This window comes from Glandiceps talaboti, chromosome 3 (assembly GCF_964340395.1).
Source record: "Glandiceps talaboti chromosome 3, keGlaTala1.1, whole genome shotgun sequence".
Taxonomy (NCBI): domain Eukaryota; kingdom Metazoa; phylum Hemichordata; class Enteropneusta; family Spengelidae; genus Glandiceps; species Glandiceps talaboti.
The window spans coordinates 23,331,622-23,351,154 of NC_135551.1; the positions used below are offsets into that span (position 1 = coordinate 23,331,622).

General features: G+C 37.6%; 2 protein-coding genes across 2 annotated transcripts; both read right to left on the reverse strand.

Annotated features, from left to right (window-relative positions):
- Positions 1–433: 433 nt before the first annotated feature.
- Positions 434–3,385, reverse strand: LOC144453910 (uncharacterized). Its single transcript, XM_078145264.1, has 2 exons — positions 3,177–3,385; positions 434–1,031 (listed from the first exon to the last, which is right to left on the reverse strand). The coding sequence occupies exons 1-2, from the start codon at positions 3,307–3,309 to the stop codon at positions 820–822; spliced, it is 345 nt and encodes a 114-aa protein (XP_078001390.1). The 5' UTR covers positions 3,310–3,385; the 3' UTR covers positions 434–819.
- A 2,027-nt stretch (positions 3,386–5,412) lies between these two features.
- On the reverse strand, positions 5,413–13,214 carry LOC144433234 (p53-induced death domain-containing protein 1-like). The gene is made up of 9 exons (XM_078121543.1): positions 12,920–13,214; positions 12,067–12,206; positions 11,117–11,410; positions 10,730–10,921; positions 10,219–10,520; positions 9,361–9,859; positions 8,921–9,023; positions 8,275–8,538; positions 5,413–7,616 (listed from the first exon to the last, which is right to left on the reverse strand). Exons 1-9 carry the CDS (start codon positions 13,212–13,214, stop codon positions 7,429–7,431), a joined length of 2,277 nt encoding a protein of 758 aa, XP_077977669.1. The 3' UTR covers positions 5,413–7,428.
- Positions 13,215–19,533: the final 6,319 nt, after the last annotated feature.

Genomic DNA, 19,533 nt, shown 5'->3' on the forward strand with positions numbered 1-19,533 from the left:
CGTCGTGTTTATTAATTTCTTTATTGTATTAATAAAAGAGTTATTTACATGATATATATATTGAATTAAAATATATACTATTAAAATTGCAAACAGAAAAAGTGGCTGGTAGAGACTTCACGAATTCTCAATTCAGAAATAAGGAATAGCTAGTGGAAACTTCAGTGAACAAAATGGTTTTCTTAGCTAGACACATTAAGTTTACTTTTGATTTTGTTTACTTGATACATAGCACAGTCAAGTAGACAACTACCAAAGACCTAATTTGAAATTGAACAAATCTGAAGCAGTTGTTTTGTTGAAATTATGGTCAAAAGTTGTAGAAAACGAGTTGCTGACAAAGTACTAGTACTGTACATAATTATATAAATACATAATATTCTATCAAAATTTTATATATATATATTTAAGTTGCACACAGTTTCACTCTCAGAATAAGTGTTATAATGACGTATTGTCGAAAGTTATTAACCTAAACTGCCAATACAACCGTTAATTAAATTTAAAATATACACATTCCAAAACTTTCTTTGGGTGTCACACCATATTTGCATGAAGTATCTGATCTTTTTTCAGTATTAAGCGATTTCGTGTTTCCTAGTTATTTCGTCAATTCACCAAATTGAATAGCTTTTGCGTTTAGATACGTTCTGACCCCAAAACAGCAATGAACTTAATAGTTGTATCAATATTAACACAATAGTAATTATTCCATGTGAAGAATTTTCCAAATTGCAGCTTGTAATGTTTTCGATAATTGCTTCTGGATCGATGACTGAAGGTTGTTGACTCTCTCTGATACATATAAGTAGTGTTATGTCACGTCTTTGAGGTATCCGTCCTTGGTTGTTGTTCTCTGGGTTTTCTCACTCTTGGACCAAGATAGATCGGGTTTTTGTTAGAATACAGTCCTTTCAGAATGACCAAAGACGCTGGGGATTTCCTGTCCGTTCCCTGCTCACTTGCGTCAGTTTTACCTGACCTTGGCGTTTGAGGGACTTTTTGTCCGTTGAGTTTTGTTCCATTTTCACCTGAAAAAAAAAGTGTCCAACGTTTATGTTATTGTGTAAATCAACTCCGTATATTTTGTGACATCATCACCCCCACGGTGTTCAGCAATGTGTATGAATTGATCCAGATAAAGTTTTCTTGAAAACAGGTTTCGTTTTGGGTAAAGATTCAAATATACTCGCAAACGTTAAAGTATTGAACAGTAAACAACGTAACATTTTGGTCGTTGGTGGCGCACCATGTACCGAACCACCTGTTGATCTGGTATTTCTGACATGCGTATGTCTATTCTAATACGTAGGAAATGACATGAAAAACAACACAGCGATCAAATCTACCGAAGTAAGCTAAGATTACTATAACAATTACTCGATAACATTAAATGATTTTATCTACATTGTGTGACCTCGTGTCTCCATAATGAGATCTAATGCAATCAATGACAGGTAAATAAGTAGACAACAGATATATTGATTTATCATTAATTTACAACATTAATCAAATCTTATATCACGCGTTCGCAACTGCCTCTTTATCTCTAACATTTTCTTGGCCATAATTTATCTTGTCTTGACGCAAATCAGTTGGTTTTAGCTCTCATTATCCCGAACCCAAGACAAAATGCAATGCTCGTATTCCGATATGAATACTACTACATGTACTACTATAGTACCCCAAGGCCAACAATGACATTCTGATTTGGTGTGCGCCAAACTTTGGTATAAAACTGAAGTATCAAAAAAAATGTAATGTGTTTTGAGGCATCTAAGAAAGAATTGAGAACCTTGGAATATCATAATGTACACCACCGCAAGTTGGAATACCCTCACTACAGCTTTTATGTAGGTCAAACTGTTGATATAAATTACACCTCCAATAAATCAATGTCCAAGATCTGAAATAACCCAGAGTGTCTACAGATCATATTATACATTAAGACACACAAAGGCCGCCAACTGTATTATTCTCCGTACCTTGTACACGTACTAAAATGACCCTTGGGTGTGTAGGGATCACATTGTACAGTAGAACCACTCAAAAGCCACACAGTGGTGTAGCATTCACACACCTCACAATTCTCTATGTACAGGGTGTGAAATAGATATCGTCATAACACTGCAACTTGACCACTTTTTTAATATACTAGTATACTTTTGTTCCATGGTCAATTAAGCAAGACCTAAAGGGGACATGATTTGATCGTCGCCGGCTACGAGTGTGTTGTGTTTAAAGTTTATAGGCACGCAGCATGTCTTGTATACATACTTAAATCCACATTAAGTAGGACAAACTCAATAAATATTGTAGCGTCGCACGACCTCTAGTACATGCATGTATTACGTGCAGTTTGCTTAAACCACAGACGGTAGTAAGTATACAATGTAGCCATACACATAGTATGTGATCATCCATGTAGAATTAAATACGTCGTATATCACAATTGCACAAACAACCTTCTGTCTGTGCTGTGCTGTATAACCCCGAGGACAATATTGTCAACGGCACAGCTTGCAGCTAAAGGATGGACTGTGAGCTTTGATCGTTGCGTCTACATTTTATCGAAGACTGCCTATCACGACAACAAAAGACAACACAAGAGACTGACTAGACAAAGTCGTAATGCTATCATGTTGTCAGACAAGAGATTGAAGCAAACAATGTATCAGTCGATTTAACATAAGTATATCACAAATACTTCTAATCATCCTGTCACTTTACTCCTTTGGAAACCAACAACAGCGGAAGGTTAAATGACAGGTTTTCCGTGCTGTAATTTAAGGGTGTATATGAATGTGTAGTCACTTAGTTCTTCTACTCGTCCATAACTACAAAGCCTCGGGCCTGTAAAGCTCTTACCGAAAAGGGCTCACTTATACGTATGTATGACAGATGGGCAATTTTCAAAGTACACCCATGGCGATTGAAAGGACGATATTACATATCTTAAATTCCCCCGTTGCTTAAACTTACAGTAATCAATGTCGTTAGATACACGCCATTGCAAGATCTTTTACCCACCGTGCCTGTTGTAAACAACTTCACGACGACAGTACACGGATGACAACACCTGTTGAAGTCTATATTATCTGTAAGATTTCAAAGTGAACTAACTCGCCTGTGTCTAAACAGCGCCAGTTTACTAATACGTGTACCGGGATACTCACCTGTCGTCGAGTCAGTACCGTTAGGTTTAGCATTAGCATCTCCTTTGCCTTCATTCCCAGCTTTTGCTGTTTTGTTGACTACAATCCCCTCACCCTTTATATCGAAGGGTAGCGAGCATTTCTTGCCGTTCATGATTCTCACACCATACTTGTGATGTGTATATACCTCGACCGATCAATAATGACAGACGATTGTACTAGTTGCCGTTCCTTCAGGCTCCAAATGATACTGTGTGTGTGCTATGCCAAACCCAGAACAGGGCAGAGTCAATTGATCCAAAAGGGATAGGCGATTTTGAGCGACAAGCCTCACTTTGTTGCGATCTATAAACAAACATACCATGTATAGAACATGGACTACTTTTGCCTCCCAATTGTAATATTGGATCTCTTTTGAATAATACCGAGAAATTCTTTAAAAATCAATATATCTACATTGTGTGTGAATTGACGGGTGCTGTGTGTTATGAAATGGTTGTTATTCGCATCACCTGTAAACGTACTGGTTAATCCCTAAGGTCTAAGGTCAAATGTCAATGAGTGTCAACTCCATCTACACCTCATCAATAACTCAATAAAAATCGATAAAGTGTCAGCCACATATAGACAAGGTAATACAAGGCAGCCTTTCATCAAATTATCAACAGGAGACTATGCGAAACAACAGATAGTGTGCGTCGGTATGTTGGATGTACTGGAGTACTCGCAATGGCCATGCCGACTGGTGAATCCTCGGACGGACAAACAAAGAATATTTGTTCATGCATATAAAGTCATGTATTTGGTGATTTGCCCCTACAGGCGTATATATATATGCTAACAGTCTGTGACAATTTGAAATACTAGTATGTTAAGGCTAGTTATCAGACGTGATCATATTCATATTCGCTTGATTTTTTTTAACGTTTTGATCTAATATTGAAGTGGGTGAAGAGGTAGAAGAGTGTGTGTGTGTGAGATAGAGAGACAAAAGACAAAGACAGACAGAATGACAGACAGACAGACAGACACACACACACATACATACATACATACATACATACATACATTACATACATACATACATACATACATACATACATACATACATACATACATACATACATACAAACATACTTACTTACATACATACATACATACAAACATACATACTTACTTACATACATACATACATACATACATACATACATACAAACATACATACATACATACATACATACATACATACATACATACATACTTACTTACATACATACATACATACATACATACTTACTTACATACATACATACATACATACATACATACATACTTACTTACATACATACATACATACATACATACATACTTACATACATACATACATACATACATACATACATACTTACTTACATACATACATACATACATACATAATACATACTTACTTACTTACTTACATACATACACACATACATACATACATACATACATACATACATACATACATACATACTTACATACATGCAGACAGCGAGCGATATATTAAATTGATGGAGTTTATTGTAACGTTCGGTTCGCGGTTGTTTGTAGGATGCTGTGTGGTTGAAATATTGGACGTTTACATTGAAAACAACTCATTGTGTTATGACTGAAGGCATCGCTTGAAGCCATCACAACCCTTCGTGTAACTGAAACACAGCTACCAACAATAACCATTTCTGTAATGTCAAAATTAGCTGCCAGTGTTTTACTTATTTCTTCACCTGTATGATCTCTCTTTCTAGATATGTAGTCAAGGAAACGAGAACAATGCATCGGAATGTATTGATTTTGGTCATATTCATGAGTTGATTTCGATCTCTTGGAGAGGATTTTTATCCTTAATATGCATATATAGTGTTTCTATACCACCAGACTAGACGTCCATAATGTCAATGGTGCTGATATTTATAAATTATTGTTGCGTTTACAGATATCAATCGTAGACCTTACCGTCTCAACGGCTACACTAAAATATTTTTTTGAATATATCAGCGCTCCATATACATACAACTATACGCGCGAGCGACACACACGCCCCCACACCAAAACACGTGCACACAAAAACAAAAACACATACACGCACACACACACACACACACAAACAAACAAACAAACAAACAAACAAACACAAACACACACACACACACATACACAGTTCAAAGAAGAAGAAATTAATTACAACTTTTCATATTAATGTGTTGCCGTACAGGAATGTCAACAATGCTGAATTGCCATTTTTGTTTTCATTACTAAGATAGTGAGACAACATACAACAACTTAAAAACAAGAACAACAGTATTATGGTTGGTCATCGTTGAGGGCGACAAACAGAAAATCTCAACTCCCATTCTTTCCCTCGAAGAAATATGTCCGAGCTTGTGACAATGGTCAACTATCGCCAAGTGGGTTTACAAACCACGATTGAATTAACCTTTTCAGATGTACGATTATTTTTAAATTCAAACATTCTTTATAAAAAAATGCCACGTTCAAGTTATGATAACTCTTAGTCGTATATCTCGGCAGTATACCACCTTACTAAATGTGTTTTACTGCATACCTGAAGAAAGACACCCGTTTTACAATGAGTTCATGAAAATGTTTGTATACATTCATGGAATTTCCAAATCGTCGGATAAATATTGAAAAAATCTCAAATTCGACAAGATGGCTAAACCAGATTTACTTGGTAAACAATGCCATGCATGAACAATGTAAATTGTATTACCGTTAAATTGCAAAAGATCTATTACTTCAAATACGCACAAATATAAAGGTGAGTAATGCATCACAAATTATACATGTAGGCTTTCAAGCCTATCACATATGTGCATCTTATCCCAAGCATCACCTTCAATGATTTACCTCGTTCGACATCATCTGGTATTGTGTGTTGGTTTCACCAAATTAGCAGGGTAAAAGTGTAAAGTCACCGTTTTCAAAACATATGTTACATAATAGTACATGACGTAGTGTTCACCTCGTAAAGTTTCAAAATTACGCACACCTATACTACTAGATCCATTGTCGTAAACCGCAGCCTCTTTTACGGCACCGTCCAAGACGCGCCGCCAAGAGGTTATTTCGCAGAGTCGTGGAAGAAATAACAGCTCTGGTTTGCGAGAATTACCAATTTAACCAGAAAATCTATAGGGTTTCGATTAGGCGGCACGTTTTTTTAACACCCTCATCTCACACGACGTTTTCTGTCATGAAGTACACAAACAACATACTAATAGCGTACACGTATATGAAATATTACATGAGAGTACAAATAAGTTCTTTGACTCGTCCTTGTGTCATCTGACAGTGATGTTGATTTGTGTTCACAATGACATAAATTGTATCATTTTATATCCTTGCATGCTACCAGTTTACAAATGTGGTTTTCTTTCTGTATTCACTCATACTTAACCAAAAACCCTGTGTGAGAAGTAAACAAGATCTTGTAGCCTAATTGAAACTCTATTGTCACTCTGGTTTGGTAGTACACACATTGAAAATTATGTATAAAGTACAATCCCAGACTACTACACAAGGAACCTTGCACACCCTGTAACATTCATATACCTAGGACAGGGTTGTACACATAATTGTGTCTGCTCACTGGAGCCACACAGGGGCTGTACCAGCTATATGTACAACTTCCCTGTAGCAGCTCTAGTCATCAGACTATAGGCGTAACATACCCAGATTTGACAGATGTGTAACTGGTGTGCCAACATCAATGTAACATGGATGTTAAAAATAGCAATGCAACACAGGTTTTTATACCATCCACGTACAGAAGGGTTTTCCCACTGCCATGTACTAGTTATGTGAGCATAGCTGTAAGGTAGGTATTTCCCATAGCCATGCACCAGCTATGTTGACGTTGCTGTAACAGTGGTATTTCCCACACACAGCCATGTACCAGTTGCTAGTCAGATATTAGCAAAAGGGTTGCTACAGGGTATTATTCCACCATATATGTTACATGTATGTGCACAACTGTGTGCTAAGTGTGCATTACACAGTTATCGTACTGGGATGTGAAAAACAGTTGTGGCACAGAGGCGGTATTCTATATCCAGGCAACAGGTATATATTGCACAACCATGTACCATGGCACTAGTGCTAGGATGTACAAAGTTCCTGTGTACACAGTGATACTAGACTGAGGTAGAACACAGAAGACTGAGAAAAGCGTCCATCCTTATGACCTAAAACTATCGTTACTCTTATAGCTTCAAGGTGAGAAATTAGTCGGAGTAACAGACGTTGTTTTTACATTCATCGCCTCTCGATTCTTTGCTATCTTTGGCCTCTTTTCGTATTTCTTATTTTGGTATGGGAGAGGCTTCTGGGGTTTCTTTTGTTGTTTTGTCTTCGGCCGTGGCTCTTCTTCACAAAATGCAGTGTCTTCATCTTCAATGGCTGAATATCAAAAAAGGACAAAAATGAAGAGGAGATGGGTCTTTAATCAGCTGTGTCTATCATTTAAACACAACTATATGTTGGATTGTCAAAGACTTCCCTCGAAGACGAACCAAAAGCAAACTAACAGAATCCTCATAGGTAAAAAAATTAGCTTTACACCTCATTCTATATTTCGTTTATTGTACCGGGGCCTAGGGGCAAGCACGTGCTTAAAAGTGAAACCATGGACAATGGAGAAGCCCCACTGTCTATGCTGAAACTAAGACGCTTTCAATACAAATTGTATGGGGTGGGAGTTGGGGACAAATTATTGAGTGAATGGATTCATCTATCCATATAGCCTAAACTCTAGGCTTGATTGATTTTGGCTACGACCTGTACGACTTTTGAATTCAAACCTATAAACGTGAACTGAGAGTCACTGAGACAGGTCATAGCCGAAATCATCCAAACGCACAGTCTATGCTACTATGTAGTAAAATGAAGTGAGGATAATTCCCATTCTACTGTTTAGTATTGATCAGTTTTGCGTAATCAAAGTCCACTAGACCGATTAACCATTGGAACAGAAGAAACACGTGTGATGCCAATGACGTCCATGGATCGCCCTTTATGATCGGTATAGAGTTTATCAAACGCTAACATACCTACATACCTATTAGACTTTGAATCTTATCTGCTAGGTCTTTTCGGCCGACACTTGAACTCTCTAACGCCGCTACCAGTGTCTTTACCTTTGCTTGTTTCCCCATCACTTGTTTATATTTGACCAGCATCTGGTAGATTCTTTCTCTTACACGGTCATATTGAGTACGAATGTCACCAATAACAGTATCAGATAACCCCAGTACTCTTGCCAAGGGCTCCCAGTTATCACAAGATAAATATTCTACCAATGTATCGATTGCAAAGTCTATATCTAAAAAAGTAGAGAAAAGTAAATCACGTAACTCAAAAAGGGGATAAAAATAATAGTTCTGCTATCGCATTAAACAATCTTTGAAAGTGGTAGAAAACGCCCCCCCCCAAAAAAAAAAAATAAAAAAAAAAAATAAAAAAAAATATAAATATATCAAAAAAAAAAATCGATTCAACAATTGCGAGAGCAGATAAGCTCACGAGAATTAGTTGTGTTAATCGTGAAGGGGTAAGTCAACTCAGTAAAGTGATGCCATCCCATAATGCCGATTAATGGATATTACATTATTACTTGTACGAGGAGAATAAGCTTTCGTAGGCTTTTGGTTTCCTCCCTATAATTCACACTTGAAAGAAACACACGTTTTACCACATTTACTTACTTGTTTTGTTGTCAATGGGGGTAAAAGGCCCTGGTTCATAGACAGGACTTAGAATTCCGGGAATGTCGGGGGTATTTGGTATCATTCTTGCCATACCATCGACCTGAGAGTAGATAAACGTAATGGAATTTCTTAGATCATTGTCAATTCTGTTGGAATAACATCAACATACTGGAATAATTCAATCGATTAAATGGGGGGGGGGGGGGTGTAAGTCAGAAACAGTGATATCAAGTGAAAAATTAGTCTAGCTGCTAGACCTCGGGCTTTCATCTGAGAGGTGCAATCGACGGCGAACGATATCGCCCTAGCCTCACTAGCAACCATCGGTTGCCTTCACAGTGCGCAGAATAGTCTGAGGAGTCTAGCAGCAAGACTAGTGAAAAATGTGATCTAAATACGACGTTATAATCACGAAAATGAAATGCATAATTCCTCACCTTTGGTAGTTTGAATGGGATGCTAACTAAGACTCTGGCTGGTTCTTCGTTTTCTTGAACATCTTCTAGGAATGTCATTGTTCCAATTAAGTCGGTCATTGTGTTTTGAGAAGCCGCACTTTGTGGGTCACGGTTAACAACAATCGTTTCATATATTTCAAGTCTGGAGTTGAAGACAATACGTTCATCTGTTGATGTCTTAATACCATCACCACTAATTTTTAAAGGGATTACTTGGTCTTCAATTAAATCAACATCTTTAGAACAACCACGGCCCATTTTCGACAGGTAACCTTCATCTTTCCGTGTTTTGATGACACTGTCTGCTTCGGTGCTAGGTACGCAATCGACATATAAGACCTCTGGAGATTCACCGACCTGGAGAACAATGAATTTAGCCAATGTTGATCCTTTTCTCGTCAAACGGGTTGCTTTCTTGACTATTCTTTCAAGCGGCATCGAAGTTTCAGCATAGACGACAACATAACGACAGCAAGGCCTGTGAAAGACAATGAACAGATATTAGACCTAACAGGCACATACACATTAATGATGTGCAAGCCCCCCCCCCCCCCACACACACATACATACATACATATATATATATATATGAATAGGCATATATATCTATGACCCATCATTTAATACCTCTCACATATACATATAGATACCGAACTTACACGTACCTGCCTTATAAGCTTCCCACCTACAACTACCCACATACCCATCTACCCCTACCTACCTACCTACCTACCTACCAATGCTACCCATCAACCAACCAACCCACCCTTGTCACTCTATCATTCTATCGTTTTTCCAAACTGGTGAAAGCGAGACTAGTACTGTATTCAAACTTACCCACCAAGCCTTTCATGAGAGAATGTAACACAATTCTCTTTGATCACCATAAAGCTAACATCCCTTGTGATGTTCTTCCAAAGGTCATCATTTTGATCAGTTAGTATAATTATTCGATCTTTGCTTGGTGGCTGCGTTACGTTGTCAGGTAGTACAGGTAACGGTAACTTCAGTGTCAGTGGATTGCATATTTTCACGTCTAATGCTATCTGTAATATATTGCCCAGGGCAAAGTACCCGTTGGACGATCTTTCGACTTGTTCACGTGCCCGCAGTAGTGTTTTGGGTTCGACTCTTTGGAGCTATATATTAAAAATAACAATCTATGGTTATACACAATCCCCAATGCCTGGCGTTTGTGGCTTCACACAACCAAAATGTGATTCAACATAGTATGGGAAAACAACAACAAAAGAATCGGTTCTGATACGGGAAAAAATGTAGCATGGTAATGATTCATGCCTTGGGTAATTTAAGTATCTTTCATTGTGTGTTTATTTGTTAAACATACCTGCGTTGTTACTGTGAGAGTGTTACTCTTGCCAGAGCTTGCCTTAGCATAAACCGATATATCGTCGTTCGTACACGAAATACCGAGTGTTTCGATGTCTGAGAGTGTAACGGAGAACTTCTGTGGTTTTGGTTTCCATATGGCCTGGTATGGACTTAGGTGATCTACTTCCACTTTAATCGTCTCTTCCTCCTAAAACGAAGAGCGAACAAAATTACAAAGATCGTTTCTAAATACTCGTCCGGGGTCATTATCCAGGTCATAATTTTAATCGAGTTCTTTCGATATTGACATGTGATCGATTTTCTCTCTCATAATTTTCGAGCTCCTGTTTCTAAACTTACTATCAAATTGAGAAAAAAATCAAACAAGGAAATCAAAATTTACCATCCAAGTGTTCAAATCTTTCCATTCACCACCACTTCTCGTCCGTACGACAACTTCGCGTGTTTTCTCGTTAGATATCTCGGCGTTGCCTTGGATGCCAAGTATGATTGGTTTTTGAAATTCATAGCCGTCAGGACCGAGTTCAAGGTGATGAGTGATGGGAATCTCAAAGTCATTTAATGACACTGGCGTCGATGGCTTCACAGCGGCCTCAGCGGTGATTGTGATTTCTTCACTAAGAGCATTTGGTGGTATCTCGATCTTCATGTCTGATGATAAACCAAAAATCTGGGTCTGAAAAAAAGTGAGGATAACATGTAGGATAACGTCAGCTCATTACAGGCGATACAAACAGGTTTCTGCTAGGTCTAGAAATTTAACGTTACACCTATATCCCTAACCCAACCCAACCCTAACCCAAACTCCTTAGCTTGAATACACAGTGTAATTATTGCACGGTACTAGTCCACTCACTGATCTTCATTCTTGCCCAAGGTAACTGTGCTAACAAGTCAATCAATTTGCAGTTTCACTCTTAAATAATAAAGTGGTTGATAATTACAGGCGGAATTTCTTTCTATAGCCTAAAGCTAAGTATAGTTATATTGGTCACAGAAATTGATAAATATCTACAACATCTTATACACATTATCTCACGATTAAGAAGATTCTGCGGTGAACTCGTCCAGTTTTAGTAGTACCCATATAGTAGTTTTTACACCCTGTTTGCAATATTTACCAAACTACCAAAGGCACCATTGCTTGAGGGCCTCAATGAAAAGAAGTACATGTACTTCATTTATTTATTGTGGAATATATTTAGGCTACCTTGAGTATATATATGTTATTATTTATCATTTCGACTTTACCTACTATTGAAACCTACGAAGGAAACAAAACGCAATATTCTTAGCTCCTCCCTCAAGTCGTTATCATCGAAGTACACGTACCTTGTTTTCGGGTTTCACTGTAATGGTTACAATGTCACCTCTTCGAAGTTTCCTTTCCCTTAACTTATCATCTGTGAAGACAATATTGTCACCGCCATCTTCTGTCGAAGCGTCACCAATTTCACTTCCCAAACTTTCACCTGTATGTAAATGTATGACGTTATAAAACATGGTTCAACTTGAGACATATTTGACATATAAATGTTTAATATATGAACCTTATGATGTCTAGCATCAGATTACTGTCAGTAGAATATCATCCTGTAACGTTGAAAAAATTACGGATGTGCAGTTTCCCAATGCCACTCTGACGTTAGTGACGGCTTGGTAAAGCTAAATATATACCATCGAATATTCCATATACCGCAACAAATCTGACGGTTGGTAACAACGATTAATGGTGCTATAGTAATGTAGAATAACATGATGGATTCGTAATATAAAACAAAATAACGTATAAGAAAGCCTGGATTGTGTCGTTTGGAGAGTTTGCATTATAAGCACGTGAAAGATATACAGGAATTTCAACGCTGAGTCACTATTTATTACAAATGTACTGTGGTTATTACACAATATAGTGGTTGAAATATATTGAGGCAAGTTGCCAAAAGCACAGAATCATTTTGGGTGTAAAGAAGGGGGGGGGGGCGATATTTACCACACACAAGAATTTGGTTGTCACAAACTTGCAAATATATCCTTCGCAAGTCATCTATCTATACTTTCAACAGTGTATACTATCTATTAACATAAAATTGCAGTATTTTAAACAAAAAAAAGAAGAAATGCAACGCTTTTGTTTCAATTGCATTTCAAGAAAATCCAGTAATTTAAGTAAATCAGTTATGCTTACTAGGGGTTTCCGAGGATCTACGCGTTGGCCAAATTTCTGCGATTTCATCTTGAGGAATACTTTTGAACTGGTATTGCCTTATCACTGCTACACCTTGCTTGCAGATTTCAATCGGAGGGTCTTGGAGAGGGTTTCCGTTCAAGTTCAAGACTTTTAACGCTTTCAAATAAAGCGTTAGTCTACCGGGGAGCTTCTCCAACTTGTTGTTGGTTGCCTTGAACGTGGTCAGTTTAACCAAATCACACACACAGTCTGGTAAAGTTTTTAACTTATTATGACTGATATCTAAAATCATGAGATCCGTTAATACAGCGATGTCCTTTGGAAGGGAGGTCAGTTTGTTGTTGTGAATGTGGATTTCTTTCAATCCACAAAGTTGTGTGACGCACAGCTCTAGAGGAAACACAGACATACCGTTCCACCCTAAATAAATCTTTTGCAAGTGTTTCAATTTGCGTATGTTCGATGAAATGCGTTGAATGGTGTTACCGGCCAAGTCCAAATAACGCAGCTTCTGACAACTACATATGGTGACGGGGAACTCTCCTAAATGGTTTGTGTTCAAGATCAGCTCTTCCAGATCCTGAAGTTTCGTTATATCCTTTGGCAGGTCCGTCAGCTGATTAGTGGCTAGGTTAAGCCTCTTCAGACTAGTCCTTTGCCTGAGATACGGTGGTAGCGTGTATAAATTCTGTTGACTCAGGTCCAACTCCGTTATTTCCGCCGCCATCCTGTATAATTATGGTCTCAGACGGTTTGCCGTGAGTTTTCTTCTAAAAGATACAATTTTGAGGGAATATTTTTAATTCTGGTTATTCCCAGGTAGAAATATGTAAATACTGTTATTGCTTATATCTTATTTTTCAGTAATTTAACGACATGTACTTCCGGACAACAAAACGATTAGCATATGGCGTCGTTGATAACTACCGCCATTACTGTAATTGTATCATCGACAACTTCCAAGCATTACTCAATACCAGCAATATACTTATATACTATGGTAGCTTTAGACCATGTACCTGGGACCAGGCCACTATGGGCAAAATGCCAATCTCTGCTACGCAGTTCATTCTCGCAGGTTCTCGATTTTTTAAAACCTTACCCTGTCAGGGAGTCACCACTCGTCTTTGATCAGCTGTATGGAGTTCGATCGGGACCACCACCCTGTAGAGCTTACGTTGAATTCAATGAACCGATAATGTTTGCCAGCAGCAGAAGACGATCATGTGATAGATGGTCCTGACAGGTGGTGTCTCCGAGTCACCTGACGTACTTTCCACCAGACCGTTTGCAATACCTTTCTAACAAAACAATAGACAATTTACAACACTATCACATGGGGGTTACCAGTCAATTTGCTGACGCATTAGTGACCAATCAACACTGTTCTTTGTCTGGTACAATTTAGGGGCTCAACCAGACGATATACTGATAATAATGTCATACCCCTAACCCCTGTAACATTAGTCATGTTTTAAACACCACAACATTACCAGGGGTAGTGACATTGCCATAGCAATGTACATGGTTTTCGTGACATGTAAATAAAGTGTACACTTTGATATACCAGCCAACATGTTTATAGGTATCGGAATGAAATGTAATAGGGTTTATAGATGGTGTTTTGTGTGGATTAAACGTGTCAAGTTTTCTTTGCAAACAAAAGGTGACATGAGGACAGCAGGAAGTACAATGTAAGTTTCATGATGAACTAGAGACCCAGTACTAGTACCTGGCATACCAGTACTGTCCATAAAAGTTACTATTACGTCAACGGGGACACAATATAAAATAGATCATTATCAGGTATTTCTACTAAAATTCATAATTTTTCGGAAAGTTGATTCTTTCCATACAGCAGATTCAAGGGGATTGAAGGCTAAGGCAAGACAATATACACCAACAACAGACAAAGGCAACGACCGTGACTTTTGCACCAGTGAACTGCATAGATTTGTCAGATGTACGCTTCAGGTAGCATGCCTCCAGGCTCTGCGGGGCAACATCACGTGACTACTCACGTTCTCTTTACAGGCAGCATATTTTCAACTAATATGTTTATTGCATAAACCATGTAACTCATAGTGATGAATTCTGGCATAATTCCACTATCTACGCCATTTTTTTTGTTTCTTTTGGTTGCCATCGATACGATATTTATAGGGGCTTAGACGGGGAATTCCCCTTTATCTTATTCACTGAAATTAATCTGAATACAATGAAAAGACCTGGACCTACTACACCTTAGAAACTATATCAACAAGCATGTATAATGTGACAGCAATCGTGTTGTACTGTTACAGTACCAGTGTTGATATGTTATCGATCATCGATACGCCGTTCGACCCAGTCCTGGTATAACTTACTAAGCCATTGTTGGTCGCTAGTGACGATGACGGTGCATCACGTGACATATATAGGGTTTATGAGGCCGCATTACTGTAATAATACAGTATAAATGATATGTACAGTCATTCACCTGACCCGGGGGTACTCCCTTAAACCGGGGGTGCTCCCTTAAAAGGTATACCGGCATGTACTGCCCAAAATAGGTCACCTTTTACACGAAAACATCATTGGGTCGAGAAATGTTTTCATGTTTTAGAAATACTTTCACAGCATCAGAGGTATAAATTGAACAGATGACTGCGACTGAAAATCCCTAACAATGGGTCTGATTTTTGGATTACACATGCGTAGATGTTTTGAACTTTGGGCGCGCACCCCCGTCTGAAAAATTTAGGGATTTCCCAGGCCCGTGAGGGCGGTGGGGGAGGGGGAGGGGGTTTCCGGGTCGGCAGTGACGGTGTATCACGTGACATTGTGTAGTACAGTTATTGCTTTCGTATATAAATGATAGATGTGGTCATGTTCCTACTAGGTTGAATTTTGTACCAAATATTGCCACTAAAGTTCCTCTGTTTTACTTCTTACAAGAAATACAACACTACAGGAAGATCATCGCCTAAAGAATTCTTTAATATGAAACGACGAGAAGTAGAGTTATATATCTAATGACAGTTTGGTGTATGAGATTAATTACTGACTCATGATTGGCCGATGCGCTCATTTGAACATGTCAATCAAATTGGTTACGCCTACCTTGGGTACAAGTATCTAATGACAGTGAAATATCCTATCAATGACCTATCTTGGTCTATGGTGTATAGGTTGTAATGGTCTGAAACTTGAATAGCTTTATAGGCAGGACGTCGTGTCTAGGGACTTGATTGCTAATTACGAAACGAAGAGAAGGTTATAGTGCAGTGTCAATGGGTTAGGTACCATCTTTTGTGAAAAGTGAAGAATTAGGGCAAATAATTTACAAAATAATGGACATCATTCAAGTAGCACTGATTAAAACATAGTTTGTAATCGATATATTTATAATGTAAACGATAGCTATGTGGATGGCCAATTATTCACGTGACAAACCGTATAGTCAATAATGGAAAACTTTTTTTTTTCAATAATGGAACACTATTCATTTTGGAAGAGGCTGGCCAAAAGTTGAGTCCTTCAAATATCATATCATTAGTTTCTTAATTCCTGGTATGATTTATAAGTAGAGACTGTAATTTTAGGAGGTCCTATCCAGTCTTTTTATGATACAGAAAGTACTGAGTTCATTTGTTGAACTTTGACCCCGATTCTTATTTGTTTTTGACAATCGCATATGTTTGTAGATTTCAATATAAAGGTGAACAATGGTGTAAGAAATGGTATCAAAATAAGAAATTAAAGTTTATACGATTTTCATAAAAACCTGAAACACATATTCCCGCTAAAATGTGTGAGAATGGTGTATAGATATAAATCATTTTACTGAAAGATGGTCTATGTGGCATAGACTATAGATAGTGACTATGTCCTTATGAACTTTCATTTAGCGAGTCTCTAAAACGACGCCCTCTATTTTCAAATTCTCCTTGACAATATGATGACCACTTCTCGTATTTTCTAAAATGACCCCTATCTATTCTTCCAATTCAAAAACATCACCCTATGAGTGAAATGACGTGTACACATGTTGTCGCTTGTAAAGTACCCCTGACGGAAAATTATAGCCTAAAAGACTGACATCAACACAACAGACTGTGAGCAACAACATACTCATTAAATCTACCCTGAAGTGTGGATCAAGATTCAATGGCAAAGCAACCAGTGGATTAAAAATGGGATTAGAACAGTGTTACTTCGTTACGGGGTTAAAGGTACGTATGTCTATAACAAACGTTTATTCACCTCTGATTGTATCGTTGGAAACTCACGTCGCAACAGAATATTTCACTGTTCAAACACACCTGTACGTACATGTATTGGTAATTAACAAGACGTCGAGATACTGAGCAAATCAAGGTAAGACAGTGTGTGTTCTGTTTTCAATTCCGTAAATCACTTCACAAGCCAGCATTTATTTACTTAAACGTATGTGATATAAAATTCGACTCCTTAAAAAAACAAACCTTTTAATGTTCTTAATCTGTGCTATGGAACATCCAAAACGTTGTTTTGTTAAAAAAAAATTCATCCGTAAAATCATAGCTAAATAATATTAGAGTCGTAATTATCGAGATTTTACTAGATAATTATCGAGATTACTCGATAGTCACTAACAATTTGTTTGTCTACGAAGATTTATAGAGAATGATTCCCGCGACGTGGTTTTGACTGTTGATAGAAATGTTAGACCTACAAAAAATATATAAATGAAATTATAGAAAGTAGGTGTCGGACACAAAACTGTACACCAATACTAAACTATATTTTGTACCTTGCATATATACGTCACCAGAATATATCATAACGGAATACAACGTGTAGTATAGCCCCGTCACGCCACTCACTATTTCGCATACTAGATTCACATCATGAAAATTTCAAAGTCACGATGACCTTAAGCTTGGTCATCTTTGCAAATGTGAAATTGGATGGATGTTGTTATCAAATGAACAATTAACGACCAAAATGTAAATTCAAATACAGAGAGAAAGTATGTGGTGTAATCCTAGAGTGAACAAATAGAGTACACTTGTTGAAAAGAATGAATAGACATCAAATCTCAACCTTAAGACAGTTATTGAAAATTGAAATTGGACAAAGACGTCTATAGGGCCGTTAGCAGTGTATCGTATTCATGTTATTCAGGTGAGGCTTAACTGTACTTCGAGCTATGAATATATCCACAGAAACATAATAATAACAAACTTCAACGTCTTTCCAATTGGCATTTAGTCTGTAGAAGTACTTAGAGGTGTCGTAGAAAATCTTTTCCAAATACATAATATTTTAATCGATGTAAATAATATTGATCTTTGACATGTTTAAACTATTCACACCACCTGATCTATTTTGGGCTTTTATATTATATATTTTTTTTAAACACTTTAAATTTGATGGTGATAAAAACGTTTCAAAACCCTGGGACAACGAGTATTGTTTTGCAGTATTTACACTTGTAAAGTGTGAAGATTATGACATTTGCTAAGAAAATAAAAACCCAAAATATATATTCAGAAGATGTTAAGGGTTTAAAGCTAGTCCAAAAGTAGGAAAGACTGTAAGCAGGTTAGTTAGCAGAAAAGTTACCTATTGGCAGCTCAATAGCTGTATAATTATGTTTCTCATTCATGGATGTGTCATACAAGTATTCCTTATTGACATGAATACTTGTTCATTTGACATATTTACAGATCCGTTGTCCTCATCTAGAATCCAATATATAATTTATTACTGTAGACCACTTTATAAGATGGCATCAACCAATTCTAACAAGAATGTAGATAAAGTCAGCAGGGACAAAACATTGAATGAAGGTAGTAAAAAATATTCTATATATTTGCATGGCACAATAGTCACACTTAGAGACTTGTTTGTATATGTTTAAGTGTTTATCACTAATTAGCACTTAATCTTTGCTACATGTCAAGGTTATCTATCCCCTTCTACGTCCTTCACCATTTATTTTACATTGCTTCCATTTTCTTACCAATCCCCAACCCCCCATCCTCAAACCATGACACCAACTCAGATTCTTTCCCCCTCTTTAAACTCCCTGTCTGTCTGTCTGTCTGTCTGTCTGTCTGTCTGTCTGTCTGTCTGTCTGTCTGGCTGTCTGTCTGTCGGTTGGTCGGCCTGCCTGCCTGCCTGCCTCCCGTCCACCCTCTCTCTCCATATCTCTTCACCCTTCCTTCCAACTAACCCTCTGTGCCCTATCTCTGTCTCCTTTTCCTACCCCCCTCTCCACTTTTTATAGTCAATGTACGAGCACATGTACATGTACAGAACTCAATATACAACGCACAACTATAATATATACACACATATATTCATGCATGTGTATTGACTTGTTTATTATAAAACCCACATCACTAGTATCACTAACAGCCAAACCCTCTACCAATAATAGTCAAGTTATTGAAACAAATAATTAAAAACAAGATCTATGTCCTGTGATAACCTTATGTTGACTACAGACCTGGACGTGGTAGTACGAGTCGTTTTATCCACCAATCGATTTCGTGGTAATTGGAAACTGTTTGCTACACACTTTGGACTATCACAGGCAGCTATACAGAACATAGAACTTACATATCGACAAGCTGATGACA

What these genes read in the sequence shown, in the direction of transcription:
- LOC144453910 (XM_078145264.1), bottom strand. Translation starts at nt 3,309, where the DNA reads ATGAACGGCAAGAAATGCTCGCTACCCTTCGATATAAAGGGTGAGGGG. An exon ending in CGGTACTGACTCGACGACAG is followed by an intron (nt 1,032 to 3,176) that starts GTGAGTATCCCG and finishes TTTTTTTTTCAG; the next exon opens with GTGAAAATGGAACAAAACTC.
- LOC144433234 (XM_078121543.1), bottom strand. Translation starts at nt 13,214, where the DNA reads ATGATTTTAGATATCAGTCATAATAAGTTAAAAACTTTACCAGACTGT. An exon ending in AAGATTTGAACACTTGGATG is followed by an intron (nt 10,922 to 11,116) that starts GTAAATTTTGAT and finishes TCTTCGTTTTAG; the next exon opens with GAGGAAGAGACGATTAAAGT. An exon ending in TCCCATTCAAACTACCAAAG is followed by an intron (nt 9,024 to 9,360) that starts GTGAGGAATTAT and finishes ATCTACTCTCAG; the next exon opens with GTCGATGGTATGGCAAGAAT.